Here is a 15,975-nt window from a genome sequence, read left to right as displayed (position 1 = left end):
TTTCAGACACAACCTAGGTTACATCATACGTGCATGACATGGAAAGTAAGATTCTCAAAAGACATTACCATTTCACTGAGACAGTCATCCAGAATGTCAAAGTTGGAGGTGTCAGTTGAATTAAATACTTCAGGCAGGAAGGGGGCAGGGAGTTTATGCAGGGAACCCCAGTCTAGTCCACAGAAGAAGGGATGGCTCCTGAAGTCACTAGAGCCTTTCCTCCCCAGACGGACTTCCCTTTCACAGATGAGCCCAGTGATGAAGGAACGAAGCCTGTCTGAAATCTCAGGGCCAGAAGGAGGGAACTCAAAATACTCCTGGGGATTAAAAAAAAAGGAAAAATCTTTAAATGTCTGAGGTTTCCCAATGGGCTGTCCCATTCATACTGCTAAAACCACTACCAAAAACACACACACACACACAACACACACACACACACACACACACACACACACACATATATATATATATATATACATACAGGTGCTGGTCATATAATTAGAATATCATGAAAAAGTTGATTTATTTCAGTAATTCCATTCAAAAAGTGAAACTTGTATAATGTATACATTCATTCCACACAGACTGATATATTTCAATTTTGATGATTATAACTGACAACTAATGAAAACCCTAATGAACCCCAAATTCAGTATCTCAGAAAATTAGAATATTGTGACAAGGTTCAATATTGAAGACACCTGGTGCCACACTCTAATCAGCTAATTAACTCAAAACACCTGCAAAGGCCTTTAAATGGTCTCTCAGTCTAGTTCTGTAGGCTACACAATCATGGGGAAGACTGCTGACTTGACAGCTGTCCAAAAGTCGACCACTGACACCTTGCACAAGGAGAGCAAGACACAAAAGGTCATTGCTAAAGAGGCTGGCTGTTCACAGAGCTCTGTGTCCAAGCACATTAATAGAGAGGCGAAGGGAAGGAAAAGATGTGGTAGAAAAAAAGTGTACAAGCAATAGGGATAACCGCACCCTGGAGAGGATTGTGAAACAAAACCCATTCAAAAATGTGGGGGAGATTCACAAAGAGTGGACTGCAGCTGGAGTCAGAGCTTCAAGAACCACCACGCACAGACGGATGCACGACATGGATTTCAACTGTAGCATTCCTTGTGTCAAGCCACTCTTGAACAAGACACAGTGTCACGCTGCATTGCTGCAGTAATTCAGGCAAAAGGAGCCCCAACTAAGTATTGAGTGCTGTACATGCTCATACTTTTCATGTTCATACTTTTCAGTTGGCCAACATTTCTAAAAATCCTTTTTTGTATTGGTCTTAAGTAATATTCTAATTTCCGGAGATACTGAATTTGGGATTTTCATTAGTTGTCAGTTATAATCATCACAACTAAAAGAAATGAACATTTGAAATATATCACTCTGCGTGTGATGAATGAAGATAATATACAAATTTCACTTTTTCAATGGAATTACTGACATAAATCAACTTTTTCATGATATTCTATATGCCAGTGTTTAACGTGTCCTTCGAATTCTGAAAGACATTGTCATTGTGTTTTCACACCTGAAAGTGGATGATCTTGGCATATGTTTCAGAGATGGACTCTGCGTAGAAGGGCGTGGTCCCCAGCACCATCTCATAGGCACAGATACCCAGAGCCCACCAGTCACATTCAGCACCATAACCTCCGCCTCCTTCTACTGCCTTTAAAATTTCTGGAGACAAGTAGTCAGGGGTTCCAACTGCTAGGGATGAGTGAACCTGAAATAAAATTGGTAGGCTGATGGATTTTTTTTTTTAACGTATTCGAAAGGTCAGGACTCGCATTTCTAATGTTTGTTCAGTTGTGTGTTTGTTTTATCTGTATTTTTTTCCCTCTCAAAGAGTATTCTCTGTCACCTCTCACCATCCCATCCTCTTGGAGCCTCAGACAGGAACCAAAGTCACCAAGTCTGATGTGTCCATCAGCTGTCAGCAGGATGTTGTCAGGTTTGATGTCTCTGTGGAAGAAACATCAGATTTCAATAATCAGATGCAACATATCATACGTAGGTTGTTTTCAGTGTTTTCTATCCATATCACAGTTAAAGGAAGGTTTTTGTGGTGAGCTTTGTTGGGCTTATGACTCAGAAAAGTCATACTTGAACCATTTGAAAAGCAATGGTAATACTAAAGTTCCAATTTATCTTGAAACTGTATGTGTCCGCAGTCTGAAACTAACATGTAAATGAAAACAGTACGAGCACCATTTTTCAAAGAGGAGAATATTCTACCTGTGTACATAACCCAGTCTGTGGACAGAGTCAATGGCCATGACCATCTCAGCTAAGTAGAACTTAGCCATGTCCTCAGGGATCCGGTCTCCAAACTTACTGAGCAGAGTCAGCAGGTCCCCCCCTACATAGTAATCCATCACCAGGTACTGAGGGAGGAGGGGGGGGGGAGGAAAATGGCACATCTTCTGAAATGTTAGTTAAATACAGCATATGCTATAGACTAGCAGGACATATTTGTATGAAACATTTACTGGACATAATTGATTGGCTGTGTTCATACGCACTAGATAGTTGTCATCCTGAAAGGAATAGTGCAACTCTGTGATCCAACGTCTGTCACCCTTCAGTAAAACCTCCCTCTCCTCCTGGTAACATGCTGTCTGTGTAAGACACAAACACAAAGAAAACTGGATAAAAAGCCATGAGTAGAAAGAAAGATGGAGCCACAAACAACTGGGGCAACCAGCTTACATCAAAGAGCACGTGCCTCAATTTTAGCCCAGCATTTGCATAAAGAAAACCTTCTACCTCCTACCATTTTCGTTGTCTTTTTGTTTATGAATATGAGCACAGGTTTGTGTGGGTGTACCTCGCCTCGCCTCAGCATGTCCCATTTATTCATAATCTTCAGAGCGTACACTTGTTGTGTGCTTCGCATCCTTGCCACAGCAACCTGAAACAGTGATGACTTGTGTAGTGAGGATTGATAGATTGAATGATTAAAACACACTAATAACATTGCACAACAGTCATTGCATACATTAAAAATAAAGATAAAATCACAGAAATAAAATCAATGAAGCCTGAAGTCTTATTTCCATTGTGGTCTTCTAGAAAAATACACCACAAGATAAAACAGCACATCAACAAGACAACAGGTGCAGACAATACAATCAACATATCAATAGCAGACGGAGGGTTAGTTATGTCAACATGCTCTTTCTTTGGTAACACTTTATTTGAAGGGGTGTGCATAAGACATGATGACACGTCATAATTATTACATGACACCTGTCATGAACATGGATTCTTTATAAATGTTCATGACTGTTGTCATTAAGTCATTCAGTAAATTATGACACTTTTAAAGCAAAGTTAGCATTGTTCGAGATGTTTGTGTTATGAGAACTTGACATTAACAAAGACAACAATCTCTGTGTTATGACAACTTGACAATAAGCAAGACAGTATAACCTGTCAATGTCTTTGTTATGACAAGAAAATATTTAGCTTTATGTGTTAACATTACAATGAACTGTGGCTGGGTTGGCTCAGTGGGTAGAGAAGGCACACATACTGAGAGGTTTATTCCTCAAAGCAGAGGTCCACGGTTTGAATCTGACCTGTGACAATTTCCTGCATGTCTTCCCCCTCTCTCTCCCCTTTCTCACTTAAGCTGTCCTGTCAAATTAAAGGCAGAAAAGCCCCCAAAAAAAAATGTCATTAGTGGTTGGTTTTTACATTGGCTGTCATGAATATTTTTTCTTGACCTCAAGTAAACTGAAACAATTTGGACAGTTTGCAACGCTAACTTTGCATTACAAGTGTCATAATTTACTGAATGACACTAATGACAACAGTTGTGAACATTCAAAAAGACTCCATGTCCATCACAGGTGTTATGTCAGTCTTATGCACACCCCATTCAAATAAAGTGAACGCTGTGATCTACACTTGTTACAGTACATAATCCTGCAACAAGTGGTGATCCGCAGCCGAAGTTCATCCATTTTGTTTGCTATAGAGAGTACATTGGTAAGGAAAATGCTATGTAGTAATAGCCGATAAATAGTTAGCCTTAGCCTAACGTTAGCCATCCTCTCTTCATCCCACTTTGTTTACGGTCTTAACCGGCTTGCGTGCACTTCCAGTTGGCGGAGCTGTGTTGAAAGAACAGTGTTGTATTCGGTCTCGTCACAAAAAGAACAGGATTTTATTTTATTTTATATTTTATTATTTTATTAACACCACAACTGCGGGATATCAATTAACCGTGCATTCACTGATTTATTTACATTTATACATCAATGCTAATGTCAGCTCTGACATTTGCTACACACTGCGGTACTGCTCCCTCACTTGGGTGAGCGAGGTAGAGATGTGACAGCAGAGAGCGGAGACTTGTTTCTATGAAAAATAAATACATATAGGCTGCTAAATGTATAACTATTTACTTCATAAAAACAAATAGTGCTTGTGTGAGTGTCATGCGCTCATCTCTCTCTGGCTCCCTCATCACTTAATATTTCCCACACTGGGTGTTAGATAGAAATATACTCCCCTTTCCATGATAGTTTAATCACCTAAGATATGATTGCTATTTCAGTGTTAACACAAAAAAGACGTGGAGTAGAAGGATGGAGAGCCTGCATGAAGCAATATTACAGTACTCTGACAATAATAATACTTTTTTAAGCACCATTTAATTAAAATGTGACTGTGAACTAAAATAAGACAGCAGATTGTAGTTTCTGTATTTATTACCAAAGCATTTATCAGTAATACAGTTAAAATGGGGGAAATGTGAAAAATTGCGTTGCAGGTCGATTTAAGATTTTTTTAAAAAAAGTTAGTCTAGAGCCCTGGTACGTTGTAAACATTTCTTTAAAGGGTAATTTGTTTGTTTTTTCAACCTTGACCCTATTTTCCCATGCATTGGTGTCTACACTAAGTGACTAATGTGAACAAGAATCTTGAAAATATCCAAGTCCAGTATTGAGCGAGAATGCTGTAACCAGCAGCTGTGAACCAGGCTGCAATGTAATCATATTGCATTATCAATTTCCGTCCACTAAAAGTGTTGTTTCTGCCGCTGACAGGCTCAGATTACTATTCCAAGTGTCTGACAACATTATGAGAAGGATCCCTATAGAGATAGACCTTTTTTGTTGAAGAGTAAGATCCTTTTTGTTTAACCAAAAAACGGCTCCAAATCACTATCGCCAAATTCACCAAACTCCATTTAATTTTATAATACTTTTAGCGTGTAAAGAGCCAGCATTATGTTCACATGTAAATGGTTGAATTAAGTGTTTATTTTAACCAAACTAGAGTGATGATTGTTGGAACCATGAGTAGATGAACCAAGACAGCTTTTGATAGTTTGATTTTGTTTCGGTCGACTTTGAGTGAGGTGTATTTTACAATGATATTATTGCAGTTATTTTGCCAAAAGTGGCAAAACAAGCACTGTTACCAAAGTTAAAAGCAAAGTTACACTTTAAAGATTAATTTTGTTTTTTTTCAACCTGGACCCCATTTACCCATGCATTTGTGTCTAATAGAGTGATGTGACCAAAAATCTTTGAAATTGGTCCAGTATAGAGCAAGATCACAGGGATGGGCCGGCCAGACCGAGCTGCAATGTATCCTAATGGGTCAATTGTGCACCCTCGATTTCTGTCCACTAAAAGTTTTTTTGTTGTTGCTACTAACAGGCTGAGATTGTTATTAAAATTCACTGACAACATTATCGACCTCACAAGGTAACTTCTTGTCCAAAGATAGCGATGTGAAGAGTGGAACGCGAGTCGGGAAAAAGGTTCTGGTAGTCTGTTGGGGGAAATGGGGTCCAGGTTGAAAAAAAATTAAAAATTACCCTTTAAGGCCACTGTAAACATGCTCTGTCAAACACCAAGTTTCAGATTTGTGGGCAGATTATTAAACTGTACTGTTGCACTATGGACAAGCTACCTCTTGTAATGTGATATATGATGGTAAAAATGATTATCTCCTAGTCGTGAAAAATAATTAAGTACTTTGGTACCATGTTTTTTTTGGTACCAAGTGAGCAGCATCTTTATATAAATTGTTCTTTTTTCCACCGTAACCCATTTAAGATGCAGCAGGATGGTTTTGGACTAAAGCTCCAGATAGAGTGTGAAGAATTGCTCTGTCCAGAGAGATGGCTTTTCTGGCTAAAAACTTAATTCTTTAATTTATCTTGGTGAGGGCTTTTAGAGCCATATTATCACGTGATAAAAACCAGATGATTAAGAAGAACATTTTAAACACTTTAAATATAAAGTGCAGTTCCAATGTAGTCAGGTCGAGTTGCAAATTATTAAAGGGGTGATAGAATCATTATATAGGGTATTTCACACTGTTCCTTAAGGTCTTCTAATAGGGTATGTAACATTGGTTGGGCTGAAAATTGCCCAATTGCTATTTTATGGGCCCTTAACTACCCTGTGAATATGGCCCTATTTGTAACAAGAGCTTTTCTTCCAAATATGGTATGCTCATGAATATTTAGATGAGCTGCGCGCTGATTGGTTTGAGCGAACCACATACAAACACATTGGAGACGAGACAGCAGGTCTCATATTTCAGACACTGCAAAGTTATGCATTGTTTGTCTACTATTTCGTTATTAAAATCACTTCTGAGACTGTTTTATGGGAGAAATCAACTATATAAAGCTCAAATATGGGCCGTTTTACAAAAACTGATGGCTAATTGCAAATTTGGTAAGACGTGTCGGACTTTCGGAGCTCGACACAGTCTGACGAGAAAGCGGCAACCTCCATACCCAGTGAAAGTCACCGTTTCTCGGTTACTGGACTACTGGGGCTCGGGGCTGCCAGCTGCCGGCATAACTAGATTATATTTACATTTCGTCACGCTACTTATATTACAGCTACACCAAGGTCTTATAAAGCTAACAAATTGTGTCCGATTTCAATTTAATGCATTTTTGTGAATTTCAGAGGTCTAGGAGGAGGCTAGCTAGCTCTAATTGATAGAGCTCCATCCAGCCGCGGGCTCTATCAATGAGACTCGCGGACAAGAGGCGTTTTCCGATCGGTTTTTTAAATAACTCAACACACATATCCATTATAAGATTAACTGGAACATGTGGTAAGAGATTGTGGGCGTAACAAGCTCACTCACACACACCGGCCATTTAGCAGGAAGAGGGGAGCTGCAGGCCCTGGAGCTCTGTCAGGGCAGCTGCATTTGGTAGTCCACTAACCCAGAAACGGTGACTTTGCGCGGGTATCGAGCACCGTGGGCTGCCAGCCGTGACGGAGCTCCATCTAGCTCACAGCAGGCCGGGGTCTGTGAAGGAAGACAGGCCGGGCAGCGAGGCAGCAACCCAGGCAGCACAGGCTGCTGAACTCCGACACACAATCGGACAAAATTTGCAATTAGCCATCAATAAAACAGCCCATATTTGACCTCTATATAGTTGATTTCTCGCATAAAAAAGTATCAGAAGTTAATTTAGTGGTAAAATAGCAGATGAACAATGTATACAATTTCTGAGATCTGTGCGACCTATTCAGAAGATTACCTGATCTCAGATCAGTTGTGTAGCCTATGTAAATGTTGGGGCGTGACAAAGATAGAGACTGGAGCCAAATAAGGAGGAGCCCGTTTTCAGAGGCAGTTTCAAACTGTGAGATTTGCAGAGGAAAGAGGTGTCAATGAGATTTTGAGGTTCTATGTATGTCCTATTTACCCACCAAACTGTCGTTATTCAACTATGACAAGATAAAATCGGTTTTGCATTCTATCACCCCTTTAACAAAACACTATGCCATTGCTCATTTAAAAGAGAATTTGTTATTCCTTATAATTCCAGCTTACCTCACTGAATGTGCCTCGGCCGATGACCTTCAGGATGTTAAAGTCTTCTCTTTTGATTCGAGTTCTTCTCACCTGCCTCACCAGGGGCTCAGCTGTGATTCGAGGAGCAAAGAGAGAGCTTGTGAACATGCCTGTACCCATAATTGAGGGCACCTAGGTCCAGACCTCAGTATTTTCTCCAAGGTGTAGGCTAAAAAGTCATGAAATAATTTGTGAAAATAACTTGACTGTGGTGTCAAAGAGATTGTAGCCTACACAGCAAGATTATTGACTTGCTCATGTGATCGCTGTCATTGCTTGTGTGTGTGTGTTGGTGGGGCGGTTGGGGGGGTGGTGAATTCTTTACTCAACACAGTGGTTCTTTAATTATGTCAACAACTTGAGAAAACCAGACAGGTCTGCTGAATCAATGCAAAGCCTGATACAGGCATCTAGAGAGTTTAGTTCAATGCCATTCATCCCCCATTCATCTGCAGAATTGCTCCTGTGCGGTCGCACTACATTAAACAGTGGCCATCCATCATGATAGGTCAGACCCTCGACGATACTAGAAGCTGTCCACCCTCTCCAGTGAGGACCCATTGATAGTAAGAGGGCGTATTTCCTTCCCTCTATAATATCTTTAAGGCAGATTTATGCTTCTGCGAGGGCTTATGCAGAGCCTTCGCCGTAGCCTACATAATTGGCCTGAGGTTTATACCTGTGCGCTGGTGTCTGCGTCATTCTAGCGTATCTCTTTAAGAGAATAGCATAGCAGGCGATGTGTGTATGTGTGGGAAGGATGTGGCAGAGCGAGTAAAAGAGACTGACAGGGATAAGCTTCGGAGCGAGTACTGACTCTAGAGGCGTAGTGGGAGAAACAAAGTCTCCCCTGTGCTTTCTGACCATGGTCGTAGGGCTGCAGCAGGAAAAGTTAGCCCTCTCCTTGATTTCATGTTGTTTATGGAGAAGGAGAATAAGGAAATGAGTAAGGGGAAAGGCAATGCTACCAAGTGGACAAATCTGTCCGGCCTAGGGTCCACCGTACGGTCCGTAAATTGGTCTTTCGTCTTGACTGATTTATGATGAGAAGGTTTTGCTTGAAAGTTTGGCTGCCCATGCATCTATGACTCTTCTCAAATAAACGTTCAACTGCTAGTCTAAGGTGAAGTAAAATGGGCCTACCTGTCGCCAGCTTGCTCCATCACGACACATGCCTTTCCTGCTGCAACTTCACCCACCCACCTCAGCCTAGCAATCCACTAGGAAAAATTGTGTGTTGACAGACCTCCCCCATTAAGAAAACAAACCTTGACATATAATAACACTTATCTACAAGTTTTTTTTCATATAACATTTTCTTCACTAAGCCTCTTTAAAGCTCCAAGAGAAAACCTCGAACATGGTTGAATTCCATCATATACCCTACATTTCTCTTTAATAAGACAGGGTTCCTCAACTTCTCTCATTTCTAAGTAACTCCCCTCAATCTCTGGACAAAGAAATGGCTTTGGTTACTTCATTGGGCTTTCTGTAACCCACGCAAAACCTGTCTGCTTTTCCATTTGTTTTACAAATTTAATTTACCACAGACTCAGTGAATCCGTTGATATCAGTGACGTTGACGGTGGTGTCCTGGAACATGCTCCAGACTGCGCCGTGTAGTGCAGACTGTAGGAGGGGCTCTGATTGGCTTGACCATGACCTCACACGTCAATGGAGGCATGCGCCATAGTTTGTTTGCAGCCATCTTTGATCAAGATGGCTGCATGGTCGCTCTTCCCTAATGTGGGTAGTGTTCACTGAGGCAGAAAATTAAAAGACTCCATCAATCAAAGCTCAACTCAGCAGGGAAGAGACAAGGGACAAGATGAGGAGACTGAGAGAAAAAAAAAGAAAAAAGGTAATGGAGAAGAGAGAGGAAGAGAAGGTACTGCCCAATGTGCCCAGGAAAGGATTAGCATGATGAACCACAAACAAAAACCGAAGCTGATGCATTTCAAACAATGGCATAACCACAGAGATACAGGCCAATATGTTCTTTGGTAATTACAGTGGAACATAGGCTCAATTTAACAACAATAGAAAAACCTAGCATACTTGTGTAATAATATAGTAGTATTGTAAAAAATATATTATTGTATAACACATTTTGCTTATGATTATGTACAGTGGTTGAGACACATTTTTATAATTCAAAAAAAAATAATGCAAACAAATATAAAATAAAGAAGGTGTGTATACTAAATTATTTTTATATACTTCGGCAGGAGAGACAAGAGAAGAGTACAAGACAGGCAGTGTATAGAGGGTGAGAGAGATGGTCATGATTAGATTTCACTAGTGTCTATATTGTCTTTTTATCTATCATGATGGTGTATCCTTATCTGTTGTTTTGTAGATGTCTTTTGTCAATGTCATTTCAAATAAGGACCACCCCTCAATGATCTTTTGAGTCAAACTAAAGGTTGAATGAATGAATGAATATTCAGTACAACATTTAACCTAATTCTCATGTTTTACTGCTTGACAAATCACGAACATACAATGTGCTGCTCTGTGTCCTTTCAGCTGAACAGAAGAGTATATTTGCCAGTAAGGGAGTTTCTCTTTAACAGAGTAGCTGCCTGAATTGGAGATGTTCTGTGCAGCTAAAAATAGTAGATATATATTTATATGTTGTGGCAAGTTTTCCAGTCCTTTATTTTTATTTTCATTACCCACCTCCTCACACACTCCGAGGAATTCAGGAGAGAACAACTTTAGGCATACACTGTTGCCTCAGACCTAAAAGTTTCCTGAAGGAACAGGACAATCCTATAACAATAATTCTTTATCTACTGAAAACAGATACTGTTGCCCTGGGTCAGTGACTGAGGCAGCCATGTGACAGAAACAGACACGGAAGCCTGTGACTGTGGCCACATAGAAATAGATGATGATGTCATTCAGATCACTGACCTTCTTATAATTACACTACATTACCGTATAAATCATTTAGTCTCATTTGACGTCTGTGCCAACAAGATGAAATAATAACTCCAGTGCTCTTCTGTACAGCGTCACTGAAGAATTTTCAAGAGAGTCGGCACCCTCAAGGGAGTCACGAGATAATTTCTCACCAGATGGTTAGGGAGAAGAAAAAAAAACATTTTGGGAATGTTTTTTACATTAATGTGTAAAGTTTGGTACATTTCATATGTTATATTCAGAGCTTCATTTGTAAATCAGGAGGTCCTGGAACACAGAAAGAGTGCTGTTACAATGGGTCAGGGGGAGAGAAAAAGTCAAACAAAGAATCCACAGAGCCTTGAGCACATTGGACAAGGCTAGGTGCTAGCTGCTAAAAGTAAACTGTCAAAAGGAAAAGCATTATATGTTTACATGTATTACTGTAATCAGAGCATATACAATAATCAGTCAAATCAGCAGGGGGAGTAGCGTAGAAACGGTTGTTTACACCGCTTTGCAGCACCAACCTCGAAAAGGTTAAGAACCACTGCTACAGATTATAAGGCTGGGACGGTATGGATCTTTTCTTACCGTTGTTGAAAAGCAAGAAATTCCCGTGGTAGAGCGGTATACCGCAACCCCCTTACGAGAGTAGCGTAAGTTAGAGCGAGAATGGCAGGGTGCCTTAAGTGAGTGACGTCAGTGTCCGTGTGGTCGCACAAGGAGAGCGAGCGGTAACAGAGAGTAGTGTATGAATGCCGCTGTGAGGAAAAGCAAGAGGAAAAAGAGATCGCAAAGATGATGTAAAGTGAGTTAAAAGTGAACAATAAAACAACAAGCTAGAGCTTCTCAAGACACGGTGGCTATATGTATTGTCAATACTGCCGGTAAAGTGAATGGCGTTACCCCTGAAAAAATATCGGCTTAAACCTTACAACATATTTTGCAGCCATAGACTGTATAAAAAGATTGCAGCAAAGTGTTTCCATTTCAGCTCAATGTGAGAGTGACAGTTCAGAAAGCTCTTTTGTCAAAAAAGAAAAATAGTTTGCCGACATTGCCGAGTGCAGCCCGTCTAGCAGCTAAGCAGACAGAGAGCAGAGAGGGCGACTCGGCAGTTTGCTAACATGTTGCTCTCTCTACCAATATTTAAGCCGCTCTGTTTTAGGCTACGGAACGTGCATGCAGGCTGAAATTCAACCGTGCCGTTTTATCGAGATAAAGCTATAAACACAATGTCATCAGACACAATCCATGTCATTAGAATCAATGAATCCATGTCATTAGAATCATTGAATCCATGTTATTAGAATCATTGAATCCATGTCATTAGAATCATTGAATCCATGTCATTAGAATCAATGAATCCATGTAATTAGAATCATTGAATCCATGTCATTAGAATCATTGAATCCATGTCATTAGAATCAATGAATCCATGTAATTAGAATCATTGAATCCATGTCATTAGAATCATTGAATCCATGTCATTAGAATCATTGAATCCATGTCATTAAAATCAATGAATCCATGTCATTAGACACAACGTGCACACATGTGCATGCCAATGGTTTTTTGCGGTGATGACGGTGACGAGCTCAGGCCCGCGGTAGGCGTCACGTGACCGCGGTATTGCGGTAATGCGGTAACCATCCCAGCCCTAATAGATTATGGAGAGAACAACTGAATATACAATATCTACATGGTGGGTATTTGTGTTCCGCCTGCTTGTGCTGAGATGACAGGAAGACAATAGGAGAGCATAAACTGAAAAGGGGCAGTGTAGCCTGATTAAAATAAAGGCACAATGTAGTACATTGCTACCCCACTATTTTAGATAACGTCTGGTTTTCATCTTGCCCACATAACGTTAGCACACATTTATGGTATAAGCTTATGTTACTGCTTAAGTATTTTAACAGTATTGCTGCTGCTTTGAAAACCGCAAGTCATTTTGTTTAATAACCAGGCAAAAATAACGTTAACTTACACCGCTTAAGCAGTTACCATGGTTAATGTCTACCCACCGTTAACATAATAAAGCCATGCTACCCGCACATAGTCAGCTAACATAAAATGTTAACGTTAGTTTAGCCAACTCCCCACAGTCTGCAGAATCATCAAATATTAACATAATTCATATATAGCAGGCCGTTCAAAATTCACAGGCTGCCATAGCTACTTCATTTATACACTAGAAGCAGAGATGGGGACTCGAGTCTGAGACTCGGACTCGAGTCGCACTTAAGTCGCACAAACAGCTGACTTCAGACTCGACCCAAAAGACTTCAGACTTGACTTGCGACTCGACCCAAAAGACTTCAGACTCGAGCTTCGAGACTCGTCAACAACATGTTTTCATTCAATTATTGCTTTTTAAATCTAAATTCATTCATGCATTTCTATTTTATTTTATTGGCGCATATACGTTGGGGAAACGTATGACGAGCCTCATGTCCCCTGCCCTTTGCCATAATGTGCAACGTAACGCATGCGTTATGCCTTATGTGCGCGCACTCACATAAAACAAAATACATTGACATGGCGACACCAAGTCCTCCCGGAGTTGTGCCTTTTGTCATTAGTTTTGCTTTCAATAACTTCGTAAACAGTGGCAGTAAGAGAACAGCTACATGCAAGGTGTGTGGCACCAAGATAAATGATGCCGGATCAACAACTTCGAACTTCATCAGGCATCTCAAAACGTACCCAGATAGGTCAGTCACTCACACGCTAATGTGAAAGAGACGTTACATTTAGCATATATCGTCACAGGTAACAAGCTAACCATCGCAAAGTGTTGTGCTAATGCTGGGAACAGGCACATTGTATCTTTATAGTTAGTAGTTGCTGAGGCTCAGACATCCATGGCGCACAGGAGGCGGGACGCACGGATCCATCTCCCCAGGAACAAACGCTGTGTCGGGTGGGCAAACTCATGTGATGTGTAATTGATCCGGTGGATGATTTGTAGGCTATTAAGTGCACAAGGTGTACCCGGTCCACCAAACACTGGGCAGTCTTGACTGCACATATTTCTGTTGCTGTAGTCCTATTTACTATTTCATTATTTCATCCATGCGTGGCGCAGCGGATCCGTGCGCACTGTCACCTGATGTGGAGACGCTGGCCTCACTAACCTATCTTCTGAGTCGGATCTCCCTCGCGCTGGACTCAGTTTCACTGAGCCTACTAACACTTAGAAAATAAATGGCATTACGTAATTTGGACTGACACTGAGATGCATGTTGTTCTGTAACTGGTGTGGCGCTGCCACTATTCTCTTGATTTCCACTTCGACATTAGACAAGGAGACGTTACATTTAGCATATATCACCACAGGTAACAAGCTAACCATTGCAAAGTGTTGTGCTAATGCTGGGAACAGACACATTGTATCTTTATAGTTGTATCCATACGATGTGACAGGTTAATATTTCACCAGGTCCGAGGGCTAGAGGGATGTTGCCCAGGAATGTAGCTCTTGAACAGCAGAAACATAAACAGTTTTCTTAGTCACACATGATGTTATGTTTGGTGAGTTATGGGTAATGCATCAGTTGATTGTCCTTGATCAGGAAAACCAGCAAACAAACCAAACAAAGTCGTCGCTAAGTAACGTTACTAACATGTACTGAGTAACAGGATGAGTAATTTAGGTCAGCATGTTAATATCTAAATGGAAAACAATTTACAAACACACACACATACACACACCTAGAAATAAGAGGAAGACACTCACCCCATTGCAGGAAACCAGAGACATACTTCTCCCTTGCAAAGGACGAGGAGTAGAACTCCTGGTAGACGCCCACCAGTAGGTCCAACAAGGTCTGGAGCCCAACGGGTCCGGTGGTCTGGGGGCCCTCAACCAGGTCAGGTGCACAAAGGCCAGGGCCTGTTGACATGGCTCCTGATGGGTAAAGGGTCTGTTTGGTTTAGAACTGCGGTGAAACCCTAGTGTCCATGGTGTATTGGATTCAGTGAGAAGAGCTTCTTCTTCTTCCTCTGGGTTTACAGTTGCTCTGCTTGGTCTCTTGAGAACCACAGAATCGCATTTACATTAACACCACACTTTTACTATCCCCACCACACTAGTTTCTAGTTAACTGTCACATACATTTGTTTCCTGTGTTGTGTGTGTCCCCTTCTCTATGTCTGTCTGTCTCTCCTTATTCTTCTCTCCCCAAAGCTGTGCAGCATCTGTCAAGCCTGCAATATCTCCAGCTCTGACTCTAGACCTTTTTTGGTGTGTCTCCCTCTCCCTCTCTCCCCACTCCCTCTATTCAAAGTACTCCAACTTTCTACTACAACAGTGATACCTAAAAGAGAAGAAATGTACATATGATGTATGTATGATCTCAAAGAAATCTTTTTTTCTTTTCTGTCCATCACTTGTTAACTGCTGGTTGCTTTTCTTCCTTCCCCCTGTGACAGAAACAGGAAGCACTGACCTGAATCAGTGCTAGCTGTTGCTGTTACAATTCTTCTGCAATTTCTTATTTTGTCAACCATTAAAGGATCTCTTTTAGTTCCCTTGATCTTTTTTCCCCCTCTGCCACACCTCTAGGTCTTCATTATGTCATGTCTCCCTCACTTACTCTTTTGCAAGAATGCAGCAGATCTTTCCTCTCGCCCAGCTCCTGGATTTGCAAATCCTTCACGCTCCGTCTGTCCGTTTACTCTCTCTGTCCTCTTTCTCTTTCTTTCTTTCTACTACAGTGTAGCTCTCTGTGTTTGTACTTGTGACTGTTTTAGGGAACTGCCTCCTTCCTCTTCTCTCTTTATAAATACACCACAGCTGCCACACAGCCCCGCCTACTTTCAATGTCTATAGCTGCATTTTCAACTTGTTCATCCAATCTACTTCCTACTTGGTTTCCTGGGTACCCTATGAACTTGGGGTTTAGATTTTGGAGCATTTAGAGCATGGAGAATAAAGATAGATCAGACCATATTCTCTGTGCTTGCCTGGAGAGACAGGTTTATGTTCCTCTCCACAACATCCATGACAAGCTTTAAATTAGATGTTTTTAGATATTGCCATGCTTTCTGACATATGAATATGCCCTGTAATGCAGCCTGGTATAACATAAACCATCTGATTCACCATGAGTGTCTGCTTTAAATGATAACACACTTTTAACAAGGGCCCTCCAGCCAAAAGTGGTCAAGTACCTATAGGAGCAGACCCGA

The 15,975-nt window shown here is 41.0% G+C and overlaps 1 protein-coding gene across 6 annotated transcripts in view; it reads right to left on the bottom strand.

Annotated features, from left to right (window-relative positions):
• The window catches only part of dmpk (DM1 protein kinase), a 45,273-nt gene extending 29,757 nt beyond the window's left edge, over positions 1-15,516 (bottom strand). Inside the window, exons 1-9 of one of the 6 annotated variants that reach the window (XM_078265459.1) lie at positions 15,381-15,516; positions 14,522-14,815; positions 7,849-7,940; positions 2,792-2,929; positions 2,541-2,636; positions 2,254-2,438; positions 1,887-1,980; positions 1,544-1,741; positions 69-317 (exon numbers count right to left, since the gene is read on the bottom strand). In XM_078265459.1, the coding sequence (XP_078121585.1) occupies positions 69-317; positions 1,544-1,741; positions 1,887-1,980; positions 2,254-2,438; positions 2,541-2,636; positions 2,792-2,929; positions 7,849-7,940; positions 14,522-14,687 (1,218 nt within the window). In that variant the 5' untranslated portion in view covers positions 14,688-14,815; positions 15,381-15,516. The remainder of the gene's footprint in view (positions 1-68; positions 318-1,543; positions 1,742-1,886; positions 1,981-2,253; positions 2,439-2,540; positions 2,637-2,791; positions 2,930-7,848; positions 7,941-14,521; positions 14,816-15,380) is intronic. The other 5 variants (XM_078265460.1, XM_078265457.1, XM_078265461.1 and 2 more) reach the window with 5 other exon arrangements.
• Positions 15,517-15,975: the final 459 nt, after the last annotated feature.

The sequence above is a fragment of the Sander vitreus genome, chromosome 13 (genome assembly GCF_031162955.1).
Source record: "Sander vitreus isolate 19-12246 chromosome 13, sanVit1, whole genome shotgun sequence".
NCBI classification, from domain to species: Eukaryota; Metazoa; Chordata; class Actinopteri; order Perciformes; family Percidae; genus Sander; species Sander vitreus.
The sequence above is the reverse complement of the archived record's forward strand: the minus strand, read 5'-3'. Positions and strand labels throughout refer to the sequence as shown.